The sequence below is a fragment of the Haliotis rubra genome, unplaced genomic scaffold (assembly GCF_003918875.1).
Source record: "Haliotis rubra isolate DU_JTF1 unplaced genomic scaffold, ASM391887v1 Scf77, whole genome shotgun sequence".
Taxonomy (NCBI): domain Eukaryota; kingdom Metazoa; phylum Mollusca; class Gastropoda; order Lepetellida; family Haliotidae; genus Haliotis; species Haliotis rubra.
In genome coordinates, this window is record NW_025767490.1 from 877,974 (window position 1) to 902,428 (window position 24,455).

General features: G+C 43.8%; 1 protein-coding gene across 1 annotated transcript in view; it reads right to left on the reverse strand.

Moving 5' to 3' along the window:
* Window positions 1–4,276: 4,276 nt before the first annotated feature.
* LOC124260557 (WD repeat-containing protein 75-like) overlaps window positions 4,277–24,455 on the reverse strand; it is a 28,878-nt gene continuing 8,699 nt past the window's right edge. Inside the window, 13 exon segments of the mRNA XM_046694879.1 lie at window positions 4,277–4,760; window positions 5,785–5,876; window positions 6,447–6,584; window positions 8,414–8,646; window positions 14,170–14,256; window positions 14,707–14,798; window positions 15,830–16,016; window positions 17,408–17,574; window positions 18,434–18,621; window positions 19,245–19,429; window positions 21,538–21,693; window positions 23,003–23,091; window positions 24,010–24,105. Coding sequence (XP_046550835.1) covers window positions 4,535–4,760; window positions 5,785–5,876; window positions 6,447–6,584; window positions 8,414–8,646; window positions 14,170–14,256; window positions 14,707–14,798; window positions 15,830–16,016; window positions 17,408–17,574; window positions 18,434–18,621; window positions 19,245–19,429; window positions 21,538–21,693; window positions 23,003–23,091; window positions 24,010–24,105 — 1,936 coding nt within the window. The 3' untranslated portion in view covers window positions 4,277–4,534.

Here is a 24,455-nt window from a genome sequence, read left to right on the forward strand (position 1 = left end):
TCCCCCTTTAACCAGAAACTGACTAATCCCCATTCTTTCGTCTTGACTTGAGATGTGTCTAGACAGCAGTAATAACGTGTCATTAATTATAATTGAATGTGTTATACTTCCATCTACGCATTTTCTATTTGTATTATTATTAATATTATTAATTGAAATAAGAGCAACCATCAGCGTCAATATATAAATAGTATACCAAAGGGTCGAGACTCCTGTCTTGGTGCAAGTCGAGTGTTGGGGTCGAGCATTTGGCATTATGTCTATTGAACACTCTTGACGTGAAACTATTTCATCATCATTTCATCAAGATGCCTTCACAATATCTAGCCCACGATGACATTTAAAGTCAAATTTCACAAACGAATTTCTAGATTTAGTTAGGAGAAAATCGTACCCTTAAAGGCCAGAAACTCAACACAGCATCTCTAAAGAGTTCAGTACGTTTGTAGGATTCTTTGTTTAATAAATGCCAACTTCTGCCAAGAAATAACTTTGTTTTTGAAAATACATTACAGAGCGTGTGATTTCAGCATTTTCAGTTCAACATTCAAATACTTCAAACCAATGATATATTTTTTTCTCTTTCTCGAAAACCGACTTAAGGTATCTGGGAAAATGAACATTCAGAGTGAAATTGCAATCATTATTTAATTCCCTAACACCACAAGTCAGTTACAGCCTAGGAATCGTTTCTGTTTGGATATGTATTTAGCTGTATTAGAACATGGCAAATATGAAGCCCCAGGTAACAGGGCAATCTTTCCAAATAAGACCCTTCAGAAATTTATCCCCAAACATAGAAATCCTCGGACGTTTACAACTTTCCGTGTTGACAATTAGTCAAGTATATAGATTAACCGGCCATGCAAGTCTTCAGCTGCCCGAGTGGTATTTCCTCTCAAAGTCCTGGTGATTCATGTTTCTTGCAGGAAAAACGTTAAAATAGTCGTTCCAATTTGAAGGTGCTTCCATCCCGGCACCTCCAAGCTCGCTGGATTACTAGCCTGGCGCCTTAGACAGCTCGCCCACCGCGCCCCCGCCCCGAACAATATATATATATTGTTACTAACAATATATATATATATTGTTGGGGCGCCAGGCTAGCGGTGAGCGAGCTGTCTGAGGCGCCAGGCTAGTAATCCAGCGAGCTTGGAGGTGCCGGGATCGAGCCCACCTGTGACCGAGTGTAAAAAGCCTTGGAGTCAACTTTGTGTGCGATCTTTCAGTGTTGTCACAACCCCTAGTGTACAGTACACAACCCTGTGCACTTAAAAGAACCCACGAATCCGTTGGTAGATGACCAGATTGTGGCCATATGAATACGTGCAAACACCTAGTTGCGGGTACACTCGGTCACAGTGAACTTGGACAAATTATTGTGACTATGTGTCCCAGTCCACCCAGCTGAATGGGTACCTCGTAAGGATGGGAATGCCACACATAACGATATGCAGCAAGTTGCGGGATGAGACATATGCCGTTGCGATGGACATCCAATGATCGAGGGTAAACAAAGCGCCTGTGAGCAGTTGTACTGGATATCGGCGCTATACAAATGTTTGTATGTATATATATATATTCAAATTTGAACGACAGTAAATCATAATGAATAGAGTCGTATTTATTTTTTGTGTTCATCCAAACCTGGCAGAATGAACCAATGTCGTTATTATGTTAAGTTAAGCTGTGTGTGCGTTTGTGTGTGCGTGCGTACGTCCGCCTGTGCATTCACATTTTGACGGAGGCATGTAAATAACGGAATCTCTAGCAGACACTTCCCCACATGAGTACAATGTGTGAAGCTCATTTCTGGTGTCCCCTCGGACTGATATTGCTGGAATATTGCTAATAGTAAACTCACTCACTCGAGCATACAATCCTGTGATTGACATTATGAGCAACAATGTACGTCGTCGTGGTGACAACGACAAGGAATGGTCCAAGTCACCGAACCTAACGGAGGTCGCTTCCTACAACCAGCGTGGGTTAGAATTGATCTTCAGCAACCCATGATTGTCGTAAGAGGCGACTAACTGGATCGGGTTGTCAGGCTCTCTGACTTGGCTGACACGTGTCATCGATTCCTAATAGCTGAGATCGATGCTGATGCTGTTGATCACTGGGTTGTCTGGTCCAGACTGGAATACTGCATTCTGCAGCGTTAAACAACCAACCAGCAATATGGCGGTTGGGTTCCAAGCAAATTAATCCCACCAAGAGAAAGAAGGCGGAATTACTTGTGAGGATGTACAATTCAGTGACTGGTAGCCTCACATTATATCACGTTCCACACATAGCTTAGCAAATACCAGTACGATGGAGTGAGTGAGTGGAAAGGTTAACAATCTATATCTATATAGTAACAAGCGCGAGCCTCATATAAATCCAGACTTGAAACTGTCGTCAGGATTTACATTACAGTGATCCACAATGTATGAATGAGTGAATGAGTGAGTGAATTAGTGTCCTCACAATGTGAATGAGTGAGTGTATGAGCAAGTGAGAGTGAATTACAGTAATTCAACAATGTGAGAGTGAGTGAATGAATTAGTGTCTCCACAATGTATGCGAGTGAATGAAGTACAGTATTTCCACAATATGAGTGAGTGTATGAATGAGAGTGAATTACTGTGTCTCCACAATGTATGTGAGTGAATGAAGTACAGTATTTCCACAATATGAGTGAGTGATGAAAAAAGTGGGTATGTGGAGCGAATCACAGTATTTCCACAATATGAGTGAATGTGTCTCCACAATGTATGCAGTGAATGAATTTCCAGTATTTCCAATTATAGTGATGAGTGAGAGTGTATGAATGAGAGTGAATTACAGTGTCTCCACAATGTGTGCGAGTGAATGAAGTACAGTATTTCCACAATATGAGTGAGTGTATGAATGAGAGTGAATTACTGTGTCTCCACAATGTATGCGAGTGAATTACAATCTCCTCACAATGTGAATGAGTGAGGGAGAGTGAATTACAGGTTTCCACAATGCAGAGAGAGAGTGAGTGAGTGAGTGAATGAATTACAGTGTTTCCACAATGTATGAGTTAGTGACCCTGGGTAAGATATTACAACACTACCTACTAAGAAAATATGGACCACCACCATCCTCAGGAGGAAATCAGAACTATGTCCGTCACAGGAATTACAATTCCTGGGAATCAAGTTTCTCACCAGAGAAAATCAAATTGTACTCCCACAGGTACGATGGGAGAATATACAGAAATGTCTACACACTGCCTTGAACGAACTTCTTCTGATAAGAGAGTGGCAGAGATTATTGGGCCTCCTAACGTCAGCTCAATCCCTAACTCGCAGAGGAAGGTTACAACTACGTCCAATTCATCGTTTCTTAATACCACATCTGGAAAATCTACAATCCATAAGCATTCCTCAACACTTTAGGGATATTAAATGTGGTGGACCACCACCATCGTCATCGTTTCCAGCAGGAAGTATGTATGCAGGCAGGCATATCAGGACAAAACATCAACAGGACTTGTCACACCAACAAACATTTCCCTTATATTGGAGATAATATTGATTTATTTTCACATGTTTTCTTTCATTCTGTACGGTTGAGTATACATAATTTACATACTATACATATTCACACAAACAATGACATGTAACCACTTGGAGAAGTCATGAGGTTTCTCCATTGAGACGATGACCAAATCACATCGTCTCATCACTGGGCATTCAGCGAATTAATTCCAACGACTTTACAACCATATCAGTCTATTGATGAATCATCTGTAGTGTGAGACAGATCTCTGGTTGTTACCAGATAGCACCGCAGATAAATCTTATACTGAGGTCATGCTCTGCTGTATGCTAGCTACATGGTGCCCTGGGAACCTACCCTTCCACAGAATTATAACCCTCGTTTCCACCAGAATTGGTGCTTAGTCCAAAGATCGGCAGATAAAAAAACTTACTGATTCAGTTTGACTGTCATTGTTTCAGGTTGTGCAGTGTTCTTCAGCAATATTGCAGTAAAATGATGACTGGAAATAATCAAGTCTGGACCAGACAATCCAGTGACTGACATTATTAGAATGGATGTACCAATCTTGTATTCATCAGCTGAGTCAGCAAGCCTGACAACACAGCATTGTAATTGCTTCTTAAAGTGAGGGAGTATAGTTTTACACACACTCAGCGATATTCCAGTTATATGGCGGCAGTCTGTATATAATCAAGTCTGGACCACACAATCCAGTGATCAACTGCATGAGCATCCATCTATACAACTGGGATACGATGGCATGTGTCAACCTAGACAGCGAGCCTGACCACCCGATCTCATTAGTCCTCTCTTACGACAAGCATGGGTTACTGAAGATCAATTCTAACCCGGATCTTCACGGGTTTGCTTCTTACAAGCTTGGTTGACAAGACAAGATGCACAATGGATGCAGCTGTACAGTCTTTCTGCTGCAGTAGAGTCACCCATGCATGATAGATCATCAATTTTCATTCACACATGTACTCTTATCTCTTCATATACTGCACATCCATATTCTTCAGGGCTTTATTAAACTTTCAAACCACCGATATTCTTTTCCCAGGGCACGATCCAGCTTTTTTGTGTCCAGGTCAGCATGTGATACATTTTCCTTTTTCGCTGAAGGTGGCCTTGACCCTTCGGTGACCTCCATGTCAGAGTCTGAATCAGCCTTAATGTTCAACTGTAGACCACTGTCAATATCATCGATGTCATCTTCCTCTTCGTCCTCCATCACTTCAGCCCTGGAATAGATGAACACAGTCAGGAAAACACTTCACATAACAAGTTTATTATTTCTCTAACATTAACATGAGCACTCAGCGAGACATGCCTGTATGCTTTGGATCTTCTGTGAGGTGAGGTGAAATTGGGTTTAACGTCGTGCTTGAGAATATTTCACTCATATGACGACGTGCATGCGTGTGTATGTGTATGTGCGGCTGCTTGTACTAGCCCAGACTGAGGCTGGTTTTATAGTGCTAGCCCACTGAGATACCATGCCGCAGTGAAACATGAATACCCCACTCAGACACATTATACTGATTCCCGAGCCGACCAGTCCTTGTTGTACCCATTAATGCCGAGCGCCAGGCAGGGACCAACAAGTACCATATTTTAACGTCTTTTGGTATGACGTGGTCGGGGATGGAACCCGCGACCTTCCGCACTCCGGGGCGGACGCTCTAACCACTACACCACGGGGGCGGTCTGGGATACAATAACAAGTGTCAACCAAGTCAGCAACCCGGACCACCTGATCACATTAGTCACTGTTTGCGACAAGCATGGGTTGAAGATCAATTCTAACCTGGATCTTTATCGGTAGATCTTTAACTAACACAGGTATCCGATTCTGTATAGTGTAGAGATTCATACACATAGTATACAATTGGATCCTGCGACAAGTAAGGGATACAACTCCGCATGGTGAATCATCAAGAGATCACAAACCAACTGAAACTCTACGATTATCAGACTAACCCCATATCAACATCAACATTTGAGCGAGTGAGTTTAGTTTAATGCAGCACTCAGCAATATTCCAGCTATATGGCAGCAGTCTGTAAATAATCGAGTCTGGACCAAACAATCCATTGATCAACAGCATGAGCATCGACTTACCCAACTGGGATATGATGACATGTGTCAACCAAGTCAGCGAGTCTGACCACCTGATCCCGTTTGGTTGCCTCTTACGACAAACATGGGTTACTGAAGATCAATTCTAACCCAGACCTTCACAGGTTCATCAACATTCGAACATACCTGGCAGTGGTTCCTTTAGATAGGCGGGTCTCCAGGAATGTCAGGCATAAGTCTGGTAGTGGAGGCTGAGCCACAGCAGACATGCTGCACATCTAGGGAAACACAGGTTCGTTATGTCACTTAATGTCCTTGAGGCATTTTGATTTTAATTACTCTTTACAAATCTGATAATCAAAAAGATCATAGCCGTGGAACACCAATGAAAATTAAAGATCATCAGCATAATTTCAGTTACTTCAAAACAGTTTAAAATAACATAGAAGTAGCTTTTTCAAACCTATTCTAAACAGTGACAAGATGTATTTCAGGCAACTTCCTCAAGATAGGAAATAAAATGTGACGGCTTTCAAAGCACAAAACACCTTTCCAAAGCCAGTAACGGCATAATCAAAGACTATCATACCTGGATGAACCCTGTGATATGGGGAGTAGGTCAGTGATTATGGTTTTACGCTGCTTTTAGCAATATTCCAGCCATGTCATGGCGGGGGACACGTGAAATGGGCTTAACACATTCTACCCGTGTGGGGAATTGAACCTGGGTCTTCTACTTGACAAGCAAATGCTTTAACCACAAGGCTAACCAATCGTCCTGATATGGGAAATGGTATAACTGCTGAGTTTGAAGTACTAATATATCTATGAGTATGTGAGTGAAGTACCTGTTGAATGAACTGTGTCTCCTTCATGCCCACAGACATGTCGATGTGCTCATGTTTCCGATCCTTCACGGCAGACTTCCTGTGTTTTGACATGAGCAGGCTGAGAGCTGACTGGGGAAGGTTCTGTTTAATCGGAGTCTGAAAACCACAAGAGACGCTTTAGGATGTGTTTTATTTGTTGTTTAAGGCTGCTCAGCAATATCCCAGGTATATCAGAAAATCAGGTGATTGACATCATGAGCAAAGTTCCATGGTTACCAGAAAATCAGGTGATTGACATCATGAGCACAGTTCCATGGTTACCAGAAAATCAGGTGATTGACATCATGAGCAAAGTTCCATGATACTTGGACGTGATGAATCAACCTGACCACTCTATTCATTTAGTCATCACCTACGACACACACGGTTGTTTGGGATCTGTATTCTTACCTAGAATCCATGGGGATTACGAGCAAGCAAATATAGTTTTACGCCGCTTTTAGCAATATTCCAGCAATATCACAGCAGGGGACCAGAAATGGGCTTCACACAGTGTACCAATGTGGGGAACCGAACCTGGGTCTTCAGCGTGATGAGGGGACGCTTTCACCACAAGGCTAGTCCACCTCATCTGCAGAATTCTAATACAATGCCTGCCTATATAATACTAAAATAAAGCCTATATCAAATAGAACTTGCCCACCTAAAATTAATCAATGCAGGGAATATTTAGAATTTTAAACAAAAAGCACTGGCCCAGTATCCTGTTGAAATTGGAAATTGATTCATATCCTTATTATCTGTAACTCACAGGTACATTTAAGCATTATATTCTGCTGTCTGCTACAAGTTACTGCAGCTGACATTTGTAATAACTGTAACAGTGAGTGAGGTGAGGTGAAATTGGGTTTAACGTCGTGCTTGAGAATATTTCGCTCATATGACGGCGTGCATGCGTGTGTATGTGTATGTGCGGCTGCTTGTACTAGCCCAGACTTAAGCTGGTTTTATAGTGCTAGCCCACTGAGATACCATGCCGCAGTGAAGCATGAATACCCCACTCAGACACATTATACTGACTCCGAGCCGACCAGTCCTTGTTGTACCCATTAATGCCGAGCGCCAGGCAGGAACCAACAAGTACCATATTTTAACGTCTTTTGGTATGACGCGGATGGAGATCGAACCCGCGACCTTCCGCTTTCCGAGCGGACGCTCTAACCACTACACCACGGAGGCGGTCGTAACAGTGAGTGAGTGAGTGTAGTTTAATGCCCTTTTAGCAATATTCCAGCAATATCATGGCAGGGACACCAGAAATGGGCTTCACACATTCTACCCATGTGGGTAATCGAACCCGGTCTTCGGCATGATGAGTGAACACTTTAACCTCTAGGCTACCCCACCACCCCTTACTGTAACAGGGACTGGGGCATCTTCTATTTCAAAGTAGGAATCTTATCTGGCATTACTTGCCAATTAGGACCAGTTAGTACCTGAGATGGTCTAGGTAAATCACTACTATGACAAACTTCTTAAAAACATCCTAAGAAGTGACAGTTACCAAAGCAATACAGACATTGCATATGTTCTACGAATCAAAGCAGTGAGCTTTTTTTATGTACTTGGTGAAATTTAGGGTAAGTTTACTCACAGTAACATGATCATTGTAACTATTTTAGTAAGTAATTGTAAATTTTATAATAAATTGTATATTTATATACTTATCCTATCTCACAGTATCGCGTGAGATAGGATAAGTTTAAAAATTTAACACTTAGTCAGAGAGACAGTGAGACTGCATTAACACTGCAGTTATTCCAGTTAAATTACTACATGTTAGTGTAAAGTTGTAGGAAGGTCCAGTGATGAAGGTCTCTTGCGTACGATGCTGACACACCTAGACACCTATGCCTTAGACTACTCAGCCACCTGTGGCCTTCAATTCTGTGCACAAACTCCACACTGTGCCTGCTAAATCCTACCTTCTTTCTATATCCATCAGTGCTGTCCTCACTGACTTCATATTGCACTGTAAGGAGATCTTGCTCTTTTGTCATGAAGTACAGCTGTGATTGTCTCTGCCATAGTAGTCTCCCCTTGGCACTGAATGGACTCTCCTCTTTGTGAGGTATGAAAACAGCACTGACAACGTCTTTCTTTGAGACCTGCGTCTGAGTGAAGACCGGCTTTGAATTGGCTGGCTCGAACACATGAACTGTCAAGAAGAGGTCAAATGAAGAGAAACGTGAAATATATTTCAATGTTATTTGTTGCTTCAAATCCAAAGTAAGTTTACCATTTTGCTGCTATATTTGTGATGTATTCTTGCAAACATACAAGTATGGACCAGACAATCTGTTCCCGACACTACAATTACAACTATAAGATGGCTATTACATAACCTGGTATAGAGCCATTACAAATCTGGATATCTGATACAAGTATGGATCAACAGCATGAATCTCTGTTCCTGACACTCAAAACTACAACTTTAAGATAGCAAGATAGTCGCCATTATGGCAAGCACCTGGGTTGCTGAAGACCTATTCACAATCTGGATATATCTAGTTAAGTAGGATATTTCATGCCATACTAAACACCATGCTAAAGTTACTAGATTGCTGATAGTAAATAATATCATCTAGACCAGACATTCTGGATCTGTCAACCCAACAGTATAGACAATCAAAATGGAAAGGAACAACATCAAAGTGGGTTTGTTTGTTGGCAGCAATATTCCAGCCATATGGCAGTGGTCCAGAGGCCCAGATAAGCTGCGTATCCGGAGTAAAATACGCATAGAATTACGCATTGAAAAATAATTGTTGCGTACCAATTACGCATTTAAAATGTTAGATACGCAAAAAGTTTAAAACAAATGCGTACGGAATCGATTGCTATCAAGTTGTACTGTTAGTATAGGACAAGTGTTGTAATGTCAGTATAGGATGAGTGATTTTTATGAAATAAATTCGAACTAACCTGTAGAGGTTTCAGATTCTTTGAATATATTCCTCCTTGGGTACTTATAAGCATTTAAATGTCCATTTAAATTCCCTACGACAGTTGTAACAATATTTGAATAAAATATTTACAAAACAAAACTACGCTTTTGTCTTGTGAGACCACCCTTACAGGGCCTTCCCGCCCCTACAGCCAAGAGCAGGTAACTCTAGGACCGTAAACTCGGTACCTCACTTTCCATGCTGAACGAAGTCAGACAGAATGCAGGGAGGTGGGTGCGCATTCTTGCGAGGAATATATTCAAAGAATCTGAAACCTCTACAGGTTAGTTCGATTCTTTTATATATTCCTCCTTGGGTACTTATAAGCATAAGACAGACTCCTAAAGATTAGGATCTCAGGAGCATTATTCTGTCTTAGCTTAAACACCCCCGACAAGAAGTGGAATTTCCCAAGCTAATTATAGCAGAAAAGGCACACTTACCGGTCAACGTGTCCACCAAAGCCAATCAGGCGGGGCATGAGCCAGGGTCAGGGTTAAACGTGATGCAAATTTGTCCAGCTTAAACCTCGCTAATGCAATCTTAACGAGACACACCCTCCCTCCTTCCCGTGAATCTACTTGGAAGCAAAGATAAGGGTCCCGCAATAAACCCAGAAACGAAAATGCGGAATATGAACAGCAAAGTTTCCAAGGGCAGTTTAGTCTAGAGCTTCTCGGTTTAGAAAGCAAGAGACATGGGAATAAAACCAGCACCACATAAAACCCAGCACCAAGGGAAAATGTAACAAGATTTGTAAAACCCAACACCAGTGTTAAAAATTGGCAGATAATGGTTCACACAATAAAACCCTCGAAAAGCTCAATCGGCTAGAGAGGTGGAACCATGCCCACTGGAGAGAACTGACTGACCTAACCGAGCACGCCACTGGAGAGTCTGTCAAGTTGGTAATGACGGATGAACGCACTCGACGGCTCCAAATAGCCGCTGAGCAGATCTCCTCAATGGGCAGGGCTGCAGCGTAGCTGTCGATGTAGCTACTGCCCTAACCGAATGAGTTTTCAACCCAACAGGCGGATATCGCCCTGTTTGAGTATAACTCATATGTATGGCAGAGACAAGCCACCGAGAAATGGTCTGCTTGGTCGCCGGAAGACCAGCCTGAACCCGCCATAACAACAAAACAATTAGTTACCCTTACGGGTACCCCTTTGTTCGCTTGATATAAGCCTGAAGTGTCTTTACGGACATCTAAGACGTGGAGCACGCCGTAGAGAGGTACCGGACAGGGAAGGCTGAGTGAAAGCTGGGAGCTCAATAGGCGCAAATCACATTGAAGGGACTATCCTTCTTGGACGGTAAGTCTCAGGCAGCCGAATGCTAACTCTGTGTCTTTGTGAAAAACAGTAAGCGGGATCGGCCGACATTGCGTGAATATCGCCAACCCGCCTCGCCAGAAGTCACCGCCACAAGAAACGCCGCCTTCCACGCCAACAGCTGGAGGGAAAGAGCCGACAGATTGTGAAACAGTGGACCGGACAGCCAATCAAGAACGATTGACAAGTCCCATCGGGACTAATCAATCCGGACAACCGACGGATTCTGTCCACACCTGCTAAAAGCGCTGTACATAAGAGGGTGCTGCCCCAAGAGAGCACCGTCCAACAGGAATATGAACGCAGAAATAGCCGTAGAATATCCTCGAACAGTGGAAGCCGCTTAGACAGGCTTCCAACCGAGACTGGAGGAATTCTAACACACAGACTAAATCTGTAGAAAAGGGATCAAGAATCCCCTGTTGACACACCAAGCGTGCCAATAACAGGCCCTCCATCTATCCTCATATTGAACGTTTGTCGAAATCCTCACTGGAAGCCAGAATTGTGTCTGCAACTGGTGCAGGAATTCGCCGCGATGGAGGCGTATCCCTGATAGCGCCAAGCCACCCACTGAATCCTGGGATTCGGTGGGCTTAATCGACCGCTCTGGGATAGGAGGTCCGGGTCGAAAAGGTAATAGAACAGGAGGCTGAGCCAGAAACCTGAGAATTACCGAAACCAGCTTTGTGCCGACCAAAGGGGTGCCAGAAGCACAAGTAGCCGAGCTGGTTGTCGCGGTCAGCTGCGACAGGACCCTGGAAATCAGTGGTATCTGGGGAACGCCACAGTACCCTGTCCGTCCAATCTAGCTGAAAGCGCCGCGTTGGCTAACGACCCGGATCCGGAATCGGGGCAAAACACAGGAATCTGGTTCGTCACCCCAGGCGCAAAACAGATCCACCTGGAACGACTCAACAACTGGGAGATAATCCTGAATATCTCCCGGTCGAGCATCCACTCGTGTGGGGCTAGTATCGCCCGTGAGAGAGCATCTGCACGGACGCTGTTCACCCCCGGGAGATAAACAGGCAAAACCCGAATGTTGAACTTATCGCACCACAGTAGAAACTGCCACGCCTCCTGAAGGAGCCGACGGAGACACTGTGCCACCTTGCTTGAGAATGTAAGACATGGCCGCTGATTGTCCATTTCTAGACCCGAACCACACGGCCCTGCACCAACACCGGAAGCACTCGAACACCTTGCGGACTGCTCTCAGTTCTAACACATTGATGTGTAGGCTGACCTCCGGCTCCACCAGAGGCCGGAGGCTGAGTGCTTCGCCCAGGACCCCAACCTGTGAGGGAGGCCCGTCTGAACTGAAGGGAAGGTGTCGGGTGTCGAGGGATCCCCTGGACAAATTCCGGCGTCCGTCCCACCATCGCCAAGTGAGGGATTAACCACTCTGGCGTTATGAGCATAATCTCGTAGCCCTGCGAGTGGGACCACAGCTGAGCTAATGCTTGCTGAATTGGTCGCATCCTCAAACGCAGCGCGCCAAACCATCGTCCACTGTCGCCACCATGTTGCCGAGCAACCGGGAAGCCATGTTCGGGCCGGCGCAACGGGGACTGGAGGAACTGTAACACAGTCCTTCGGACTTTGGCGATGCGTCCGAGCAAGGGAAACAATCCCTAGCGCCGTGTTGAATCTGGCTCCCAAGAATATCAGATCCTGCGTCCGGACGAGGTCTGATTTCTTGAGATTGATAATCCAGCCCAGTGACACCAGAGTATCCAGCACGCACAGTGTGGAGGCTCTGCTTAACTGAGGCCCTAAGGCCCTGAGAAGCCAATCGTCTAGGTACGGTGACAACACCTGCCCTGAGACCTGGCTAACTGAGCTGGGATTAGCATAAGTTTGGTGAACACCCTTGGCCGTGCGAGATGCCTGAAGGGAGCCTGTGCGAAACTGGTAGCACGTCCCGTCAAGGAGAACCGGAGGTACTTCTTGAATTCGGGTGCATTGGAACATGGAGGTATCGTCTTTGAGATCGATTGGCGTAAGCCAATCCCCTGTCTCGACCGGAGGAGATCACTGACCTGAGTGTTCCATCCTGAAAGACGGCACCTCCAGTAATTTGTTCAGCCCTCTGAGATTCAGAATGGGTCTGAACCCTCAGTCCTTTTGGTCACGAGGAAGTAGGTGGAATAAAACCCTCTTCTCGACAAGCGTAGCATGCAGTTGACAACCTAGTACACACTGCAGCATAACTAGCAATTACGGTTTTGTAGCTAATATAGAAAATGCGAGCAGTAGACATCGCCCTACACGCACAAAGATACAAATAAAACCACTAAAACCACCTGTAACATTGAAAAACCACATGGGAAACCAATGAACAGGAAGGCTAGCGAAGGGACCTGTCCGCCATCTTGACACGCACTAGCTTAGCCGTCAGCGACAGGTACCAAGTTACAACGAGAAATTATGAATGAAAAATTCAGAAAAACCTCCAATTAAGCCCATGCAGGAAAAAAAGAGAACCATACATACAGTTGCAGTTTCTGAAACACTCATAACTCTCTTTAGTCGCAAGGAAAAACCTTCTGGTATGGACCCATGTCTTGTCGGTTACAACGACAGCATGGAAAGTGAGGTATGCGAGGTTACGGTCTAGAGTTACCTGCTCTTGGCTGTAGGGGCGGAAGGCCCTGTAAGGGTGGTCTCACAAGACAAAACGTGAGTTTTTGTTTTGTAAATATTTTATTCAAATATTGTTACAACTGTCGAGGGAATTTAAATGGACATTTAAATGCTTATAAGTACCCCAAGGAGGAATATATAAAAGAATCCATCATATTTAAGTTGGTTTTGATTAGGTATGACATAAGGCAGAACATACCTGCTTAGTAAACTTGCTCAATGACATAATACTTAGGTGAGTAAAGTGACTGAAATACACACATATTTGAAAGAAGTGGGTAACGGAAAATGAAATACCCACTCAACATTCATGATACCCACTCCCAAAAAATACAGTGGGTACAGTACCCACATGAGCTTAATCTTATCTGGAGCTCTGGTGGTCTGTAAATAATTAAGTCTGGACCAGACAATCCAGTCATCAATATCTGGAGTATTGATTATCAGAACTGGAATATGATGACATGTGTTAACCACGAGCCTGACAACCTGATGCCAATAGTCGCCTCTTACAACAAGCATGTGTTACTGAAGACAAACTCTTACCCAGATCTTCATGGGTAAACAATATCTACACAAGGCTGCAGATTATTCTTTTCAATTTGTTTCCAATCACCGAAACATTTAACAGTGCAGAATAAAACAGCAGACAGCTAGACCATCAACTGATTCATTCCGGTGGTCTCATGAAATCTTTCATGCCAGAATGTGTCGTAAGCACTGCTACCAGCAAGGTGTGGTACTTACGGTCCCCGCTATGTGTGAACACAGACATGTACTTGGTCAGCGGGTCATCAACCAGCACCACTGCCCCAATAGACACACTCCACTGGACTGAAAGGAACATTAGAGAATTATTCCCACATTGTACCCAAGTGGGGAATTGAACCCGGGTGTTTGGCGTGACGAGCAAATGATTTTATCCACTAGACTACCCTACCGCCTGCAGTACATTGATTAAATTCAATCAACATCACATTTAGTTAACTCTGCAATATCTAGTGGACTTCATCGTCATGATGTTAGGAGTGACTTTTTGAGCATCACCATGGAAACTATTCTAAATAAGTAGATATTTTAGTTCTATAAGGATCTCGAGATTTGAAGCCTTGCTGCTATTTTAAAACCTTACCCTGACATCCACAAAAATAGACACTAACTTTTAACAACGGATAAACAGTAAAAGGATAAACAATCAACTTACAGAAAAGTTGAGGCCTTTTAAAATATCTCAGTCATACTGTCTTACAAGTTAGGTATTTTCCCCTCCACAGTGTTTCTGACCTGAGCATGTGAGGAGGTTCCACACGGTGAGCTGCCATGCCGTGGTGGCCACGAGGAGGTGACAGCAGGACTTGCGGCCGAACAACACCTGTCTGAAACACAACATGACTGACTGAAACACCACTTTATTAGCAAACCAGTGGTTGAAGGCATGACCACAGGTCACGATGACATGCAATTAACAGAGTCACTAGGTATAACCACAGGTTGCCTCTTAGAACGCACAATAGAGATGAAATACACAATGCCATTTAGAAAGTGGTTAAATGTAACATATGTTATATTTGGGATTACACTTTCTTAGTAAAGTACAGATTCTAGTACTTTTGTTGGGTTTAGTCCCACCTGGGATTCGAACCCACACCCTTAATGTCTAGTAATGTTTGTTTTTTCGATTGTTCTAACGGCTAGGCATCTTAGAATTAAGAAATATGGTTCGATTACGAGGGGGCACACTAGAATGGCGCAGTGACGGGATAACGTCATTCAATTGTTACGTCATCAAAAAACTATACCTTTATTGTCTGATAATGTATTCTTTTTCGATTGTTCTAACCGCTAGGCATCTAAGAATTGGGATTACACTTTCTTAGTAACAAAAGTACTAGAATCTGTACTTTACTAAGAAAGTGTAATCCCAAATATAACATATGTTACATTTGACCACTTTCTAAATGGCATGGTGTAATTAATAGCTTTCAGCCGTGGGAGCCGTGCCAATTAACACTTATCAGAGGGGTACACAAAGTCCGCAGTCTAGACTACCAGTTGTCCGACTTCCATTTTTGAGGAAGCCGCGGTGGCTGAGCGGTCTAGGCATCTGACTTTGTGTGCTGGCGATTAGGTGCCTGACTCTGAGGGTGTGGGTTCGAATCCCGGATGGGACTCAACCCAACAAAAGTACTAGAATCTGTACTTTACTAAGAAAGTGGAATCCCAAATATAACATATGTTACACACAATAGAGAGCTGGTCAGTTTCAGCAATAAATATAAAATCAAGTCTGCTTTGGTGGACCTGGTCACTTTGGTAAACCAGTGGTTGATATAATGAACAACATTCAATACCAGGTCATTTTATGTACAAAACGCACACCTGCATATTGAAAACAATCATTTCCCACCTGATATTCTTCTTGTCAAAGCTGCTACTGAAAGTAGTCCTTAGGACGTTAGTATCTGGGTCCCACAGTGTAATGGTGGATTCGAACACAACGGCCAGGAGGGAGCCGTCTTCAGCGAAGGCCGTCGCTCCTGTGTCCATCTCTCGGTAGAAGCCAACCGAGTCACATGTCCACTTGCTGTTGGATCCTGTCAGGGGTAAAGAATATTTTTAGTTTACTCATTCAAGTTTCTTTTATTTTCAGTCAGAAACTGCAGTGAGTGAGGGAATTGTGAACATAGCTTTCTGCATGCCAAAGAGAAAACCGTATATCTACACAAGTTCTTTTTGTAGAATCCGTTTTTTGTAAATATTTCATCAACAAAACCAAATCTGCAACTTTGCAAGATTACACTTTGTACCATGGCATATTGAATTTTTGCACAGCTAAAACTCGAGAGACATTCTCACATAATCAGATTATCCATTATCTCGAATACAACACTGCATAAAACACTGGCACATAACATGATTAATGACTTCGGACTTGGGACTTTGATGTTATAGTTTAAGTAAGCCTGACCATCGATTTCCCACCTTAGTCACTCCTCTGACACCGCCTTTGTAGTGGTTAGAGCGTCCGCACGGAGAGCGGAAGGTTCAATCCTCGGCCTCGTCATACCAAAGGACGCTAAAATATGGTACTTGTTGGTCCCCACCTGGCGTTTGGCATTAATGGGTACAACAAGGACTGGTCGGCTTGGAGTCAGTACAATGTGTCTGAGTGGGGTATTCATGCTTAACTGCAGCATGGTATTTCACGGAGCTAGCACTATAAAACCAGCTTAAGTTTGGGCTAGTACAAGCAGCCACACATACACACGCATGTATATCATCATATGAGTGAAATATTCTTAAGTACAACGTTAAACCCCATTTCAACTCACCTCACCTCACCTCACTCTTCTGACTAGTATGAGGTAAGTGGACAGAGTATTCAATGGAAGTGAGGTGAAATTGGGTTTAACGTCGTGCTTGAGAATATTTCACTCATATGACGAGTATTCAGTGGAACCATGGGGAACTATCACTGAGAATGAACAGCAAAAGAACTGGAGAGAATGACAATAGAACGCCTCCACACTCTCCTTGTTTAAACAATCGTCTGATTTTGACTCCTTCTTGGTTCAACACCAGCAGTACTGATCACGGTAAATCAAGCCAATCATTGGATTATTTCCACAGCTCTCCAAGTAACTAGACCATAGATTTGTAAAGCCTAAGGATATCTAAATATGTTAAACTATGAGTGAGTATGGTATTATGCCGCTTGTAGCAATATTCCAGGATTATCACGGTGGGGGACACTAGAAATGGGCTTTACACATTGTACCCATGTGGGGAATCGAATCCGGGTCTTCAGTGTGACGAGACAATGTTTTAACTACTAGGCTACCCCACCGCCCCTGTTAAACTATTTTACAACAAACAAGCTTATAATGTACTGATGGATATAACAAATATATCTGTGGGTATTATCTGTTACATTTGTTGTAGACTTGCATATCTGTTGTGTGTCTCGACGATGAATTGAACATACTATAGATATCTGTGTCGTCCACCAGCGTCCACAGTTTGAAGCGGCGATCATGTCCCCCTGACACCACCAGCGGCAACATGGAACTGATGGAAGAGTTATAGGGCCGGAATGTCAGGGAGCCCAGTGCTTTATCGTGGGGTCGGTCCACGACCGTGTTCATCTCGTACCTGACAAAAAGCACAGTACTTCAATAAAGTCAATGGCGATTTTGGTTTGGTTTGTTGTTTAATGCCGCACTCAGCAATATTCCACGTATCTGGCAGCGGTCGGTAAATAATACAGTCTGGACCAGACAATCCAGTGATCAACAGCATGAGTATCAATCAATGCAGTTGGGATATGATGACATGTCAACCAAGTCAGCTAGCCTGACCACCTGATCCCTTTAGATACCCCTTACAACAAGTATGGGTTGCTGAAGACCAATTCTAACCCGGATCTTCCCAGGTAAAATCAACGGTGAAAATGAGAAACAAACCAAATCATGTTTGAATTGAATATGACAAAAGAGAACTAATTCAAACTAACACTAAGTCTAAGAAGAGATGTAAACATGGACCTGTACTATTTCCCGATTGCTGGGATACCCCTGGAGTAAATACATGATGACTGTGTGTAACCAGATAAGTTTCACGGTGTCTAGATCTGTGAGAGAATATCCTTGTAACAAAGGATAACATGAACCTCTTCAAAAACAAACATACATAAGTTTTTATCAACAATTGTTTGTTTGTTTGTTTGTTGTTTAACCCCACACTTGGCAATAATCCAGCTAAATGACAGCTGGCTGTAGCTATTCCAGACCAGACAATCCAGTGATTAACATTATGAACATCAGTCAACACAATACAGCTACAATGACATGTAGTAACAGTGTCAGAACACATGACCACCCTATCCTGCAAATCACATCAAATGACAAGTAACGGTTGCTGAAAACCTAATCTGACCGGTACCTTCACCGGTTACTAAAACCAATCAATTCCTCAAGCAAACATCTCTGAAAAAAATAAACGGGCTACACACCTCTGTTTCTCTTGATCAAAAAGCCAGAACTTGAGCTGCATCTCGGGGGACATCTCCCCATCGTCCCACAGTTCATAGGTGGCCAACCAATCACCACGCTCGTCTATCGCCGCCTTTGTGATCTGGGTGACAGTCAGAGGCTGTTCCAGATTCTCCGAGGAGATGTAGTTTTGTCGTACAATATCAAGCTGAAACACAAACACATGGTGATTGGCTTGTACAACTTCATGTATGGCCTATTACATTATGTCACCACAATATGAGTGTGAGTTTAGTTTTATGCCACACTCAGCAATATTCCAGCTATATGACGGTGGTTTGTAAATAATCTAGTCTGGGCCAAACAATCCAGTGATCAACGGCATAAGCATCTATCTACGCAATTGGGATACGATGGCATTTATCAACCAAGTCAGCGAGCCTGACCTCCCAATCACGTTAGTTGCCTCTTACGAAAAGCGTGGGTTACTGAAGATCAATTCTAACCCGGATCTTCATGGGTGACCAGAATATGAGGTGATAAGACCAAAGTGATGGAGATTGAGCCCAACAAGGACACTTGTAGTGATAATAATAAACATAATGGACATTGCAACCTAACCCATGGTCAGCAGATCCTAGCATGACTAAGGGATGCAACTCTATAAGTTCCACCAGTTTAATGCTGGATAAATGACCTAAGCACATGGTGTTGACAGACCAAAAGTCATATTAGTGTACGCTGTTCACTGCTCAGAAAAACACATAGGCACAGGACTTTTCAGCCACACCTCGTATATCAGTCAAGCTGATCATATCATCCTGAACTCACGTTAAAGAGTTGCCTGTCGCTATGGACACAGTAGAACTGTAAGTGTCCTGGCCTCCCATTGGTCACTACTGCCCGCGACCTGGGGTCACAGAGCAGACCGACAGGGTTTCCGTGGGAGAAGCTTGTCTTGGTGAGCCCCTGGTAGATCTGGCAGATGTCGAGGGTGTTCCTGATCAGATGGATACCTGGGGAAACAGTCACACAGTTACCTTTGTTTGTTTGTTGTGTTGTTTTGTTTTGTTTTGTCTTGTTTGTCAAACACTGCACTCGGAGTATTTCAGCTATAGTGACTGAGCTTAGTTTTACGCTGCACTCAGCAATATTCCAGCTTTTTGGCGGCAGTCTGTAAATAATTGAGTCTGGACCAGACAATCCAGGGATCAACAGCATGAGCATTGATCGGTGCAATTGGGATACGATGACATGTGTCAACCCAGTCAGTGAGCCTGACAACCCAATCCCGTTAGTCGCCTCTTACGACAGGTATGGGTTACTGAAGTTCAATTCTAACCCGTATCTTCACAGGTATTTAAACTATCCAGTCTGGACCAGACAATCCTATAGCTGACAAGACAATGCACACACATCCTCAGCATACAACCTGACGGATATTTCCTGAATGCAAACATACAATTCCAGCTTCATATTGTCTGTGACCCACTAATGAACCCATGACAGTGACTTCCTGAATGCTCTCATGATTGAAAACATATTTCAGCCGGTGCATGTGATACCATTGTCACAATGTGACACACACATAACATAACCTAAACCCATAACTTGAACCCATAACCTGAACATACCATTGTCACCCGAGCAATACCATTGTCATGGACCTGACACCCATAACTTGATACCATTGTCATAACCTGAACACCCATAACCTGAACTGACCGCTAACACTGACACACACACACACACATACATACCATTGTCCTGATGACCCATAACCACAGCATCAATAATATCAATACCATTGTCATAATGCTACACGCCATAACCTTAAACCCCATTGTCATGATGTGACACCAAACCCATAAACCCATATACCATTGTCAACCCACGACCCTACCACCCACACCATTGTCAATGTGACACAGCATGTACACATAATGTGACACATAATATTAATACCATTGTCGCTGATGTGACAGCATTTACCTAAACCCATAACCATTACCTCAAATGTGACATAACACCACAACCAAGTGACATACAGCCATAACCAATATGAACCATTGTCATGATTTGACACACACACACACATACCCATTGTCGCATGTGACGCAAACCACATACCATTGTCATGCATTTATTGCACACTGACACATACCATTGTCATGATGTGACACACGCACACACACACACACACATACCATTGTCATGATGTGACACAGCACACACACACGCCATACCATTGTCATGATGCTGACACAACACACACACACACACACATACCATTGTCATGATGTGACACAACACACACACACACATACCATTGTCATGATGTGACACACACACACACACACACACCATTGTCATGATGTGACACAACACACACACACACATATCATCATTGCCATGCTGATGACACACACACACACACATACCATTGTCATGATGTGACACAAACACACACACATACCATTGTCACATACGATGTGACACAGCACACACACACATACCATTGTCAAGTGATGTGACACAGCACACACACACATATTGATTCATACCATTGTCGCTGATGTGACACAGCACACACACACCATTGTCATGATGTGACACAACACACACACACCATTGTCACGATGTGCCACACCACACACACATACCATTCTCATGTGACACACACAGACACACACACACACACACCATTGTCATGATGTGACACAGCACACACACACACATACCATTGTCATGTGACACAGCACACAGCACACACACACGCACATACCATTGTCGCGATGTGACACACCACACACACACACACACACACAAACATACCATTGTCATGTGACACAGCACACACACACATACCATTGTCATGTGACACAGCACACACACACACATACCATTGTCATGTGACACAACACACACACATACCATTGTCATGACACAGCACACACACACATACCATTGTCATGTGACACAGCACACACACACACACACATACCATTGTCATGTGACACAACACACACACATACCATTGTCATGTGACATAGCACACACACGCATACCATTGTCATGATGTGGCACAGCACACACACACACACACACACACACACACACATACCATTGTCACGATGTGACACAGCATACAGGAGGTTGTCTGGAGCACAAGTCACGTGGGTGATGGGGGACCCCAGCCTGGGCTTGAAGTCCTTGTAGTGTGTCTCGTACTGCCATTTGACCAGAGTGCACTCATGGCCGCCACTCAACAACAAGGAGCCTGACAATTACACAAAGAAGTTTCTTCATCTCAAAGAATCAGAAAAAATATGGAGATTGTAAGTTTTGTCCCCATTCTTATCATTAGAGGTACTTTTGGCTGACTGAGTTTAGTTTTACGCCGCTTTTAGCAATATTCCAGCAATATCACGGCGGGGGACACCAGAAATGGGCTTAATGAGGTACTTTTGGAGGTTCCTGAGGAGATTCTATTAGAGGTCCCTTAGGAGGTACTGGAAGTACCAAAGAGGTACTATTGGACGTCCCTAGGAACTACTGGAGGGGAATACTATTGGAGGTACTATAAGATACCACATTAACATCGTATGGCATCCTGCATGCTGCACTATGGCAGTATAGCACCAAAGTATCTGAGTACCACTTAACAAAGTTTACCCTCCGTGATTGTCCAACACAGCATAAGTCACAACACAGTTCAGCTACATCAAGACAGTTTACTAACCCAGTCTTTGTCAGGCAAACCTTTCTCAGAAGATCTGCATGTTACTTTGTGACTTCAGAATTATGTGCGCCACACTTTTTTCAAGATCCTTGATCTGCCTCTGTGACTTAGTTTCAGGATGAACCATCGCTACTTATCACTCTCTCTGTAACTTGTGGAATGTATAGATAAGAGTTATTTCCCTTGATCTGCCCCATTATTCAGCATCACATCTGCAGCTAATGTCACTAACATTTCACAAATTGGAATAAATAACTTCAATTTAGCTAAAACAAATGTGATGGATGCATAAAGGTAACTTGTATTTCAGTGACCAGTAACAGGAATGTGTTCCATGCTGAGCCAGGGAGACGTAGCAAGCCATTTTTTTTGTGTAAGCCTGATAAGTTGCAAAGCTTTTTATTTAGGTAGTATTGAGGACTTGCCCAGCCTTTTTAGCAGAAACCATGTGTAAGCCCGGGCATTTTTTTATAATGGTAGTTACGCCCCTGTCCTCTTCAAACAGCTGTTTTGAATGCATTGTTAAACTACATCATTACACTTTAGTACATAAGAGTGAGTTTAGTTTTACGCCGCACTCAGCAATATTCCAGCTATATGGTAGCAGTCTGTAAATAATCGAGTCTGGACCAGACAATCCAGTGATCAACAGCATGAGCATCAATCTACGCAATTGGGAACCGATGACATGTGTCAACCAAGCCAGCGAGCCTGACCACCCGATCCCGTTAGTCGCCTCTTACGACAAGCATGGGTTACTGAAGGTTCATTATAACCCGGACCTTCACGGTTCAGTAAATAAGAACTCACTCTATACACACCAAGTGGTATTTCTAACGACTGTTACCTTCAGGTGAGAATGTGAGATCCAGAACGGCCAGGGAATGCCAGTGGTACACAGACTTCACCATCTGCTTCTCATTTGTGAAACTGTACCTGAAACAACATGGAAGAGTGTTGCGTTACACCACTGTTTAGCAAACATATCAATGGAGCTGGAATTGATCCAGCCAGGCCACCAGTGTTTGAGTGAGCATGGTTTTACATGACTCAAAATTCCAGCATATTTGACTAACAAGTTGAGCGGGTGAGTGTTTGAGTGTTTGAGCGAGCGTGTGGTTGAGTGGTTCAGCAGTCGAGTGATGGAGTGGTTAAGTGGTCGAGTTTTCGAGTGGTTAAGCAGTTGAGCGAGTGGGTGGTTGAGCGGTTGAGTAGTTGAGCAGGTGAGTGTTTGAGCCAGTGTGTGGTTGAGCGGTGGAGTGGTCGAGTTGTCGAGCAGTTGAGCGAGTGGGTGGTTGAGCGGTTGAGTAGTCGAGTGGTTGAGTTGGTGAGTGTTTGAGCGAGTGTGTGGTTGAGTGGTTGAGCGGTCGAGTCGTGGAGTGGTTGAGTGGTCGAGTTTTCAAGTGGTTGAGCAGTTGAGCGAGTGGGTGGTTGAGCGGTTGAGTAGTGGAGTGGTTGAGCGGGTGAGTGTTTGAGCGAGCAGTGTGTGGTTGAGCGGTTGGTGGTGAGCGTTGAGTTGTCGAGCAGTTGGCAGCGAGCGAGTGGTGGTTGAGCGGTTGAGTAGTCGAGTGGTTGAGCCGTGGAGCGAGTGTGTGGTTGAGCGGTCGAGTGGTGGAGTGGAGTGGTTGAGTGGTCAAGTTGTTGAGTGGTTGAGCAAGTGAGTGGTCGAATGGTTGAGCAGTTGAGCGAGTGGGTGGTTGAGCGGTTGAGTAGTCGAGTGGTTGAGCGGGTGGAAGTGGTGGTTGAGCCGGTTGGTGGTGAGTGGTTGAGCGGTTGAGCGGTCGAGTGGTTGAGCGGTCGAGCGAGTGAGTGGTGGAGTGGTTGAGTGGTTGAGCAAGTGAGTGACTAACTTACCAGTAATATATCTTGCCATCAGAGCAGCCAGTAGCCAGGGCAAGTTCTGTAGGGTGGGCTGACACACACGTGATCTGAACATACTGCATCTTGTATCTGTTGAAACAAAGCAAACATATCACTTTACATCAGCATTAATGCAATGGGTTAGTTGAGCTTTATGCAGCTTTATAGTACTTCATATACATCACAGTGTGTCAGGCTTAATGTGTGAGGAAAGCCTACAGTTGTACATGTCTCAAACATCTTGTTTAACGCCAGACTCAGCAATATTCCAGCTATATGGCTGACGTCTGTAAATAATCGAGTCTGGACCAGACAATCCAGTGATCAACACCATAAACATTGATCTGGGTGCCGTTGTACAAAGGGATCTTTGCGTTAAGGTGACCGTAACTCCCATACCTTAATACAGACTTAAGGTAGTCATAGCACTAACGTTGTTT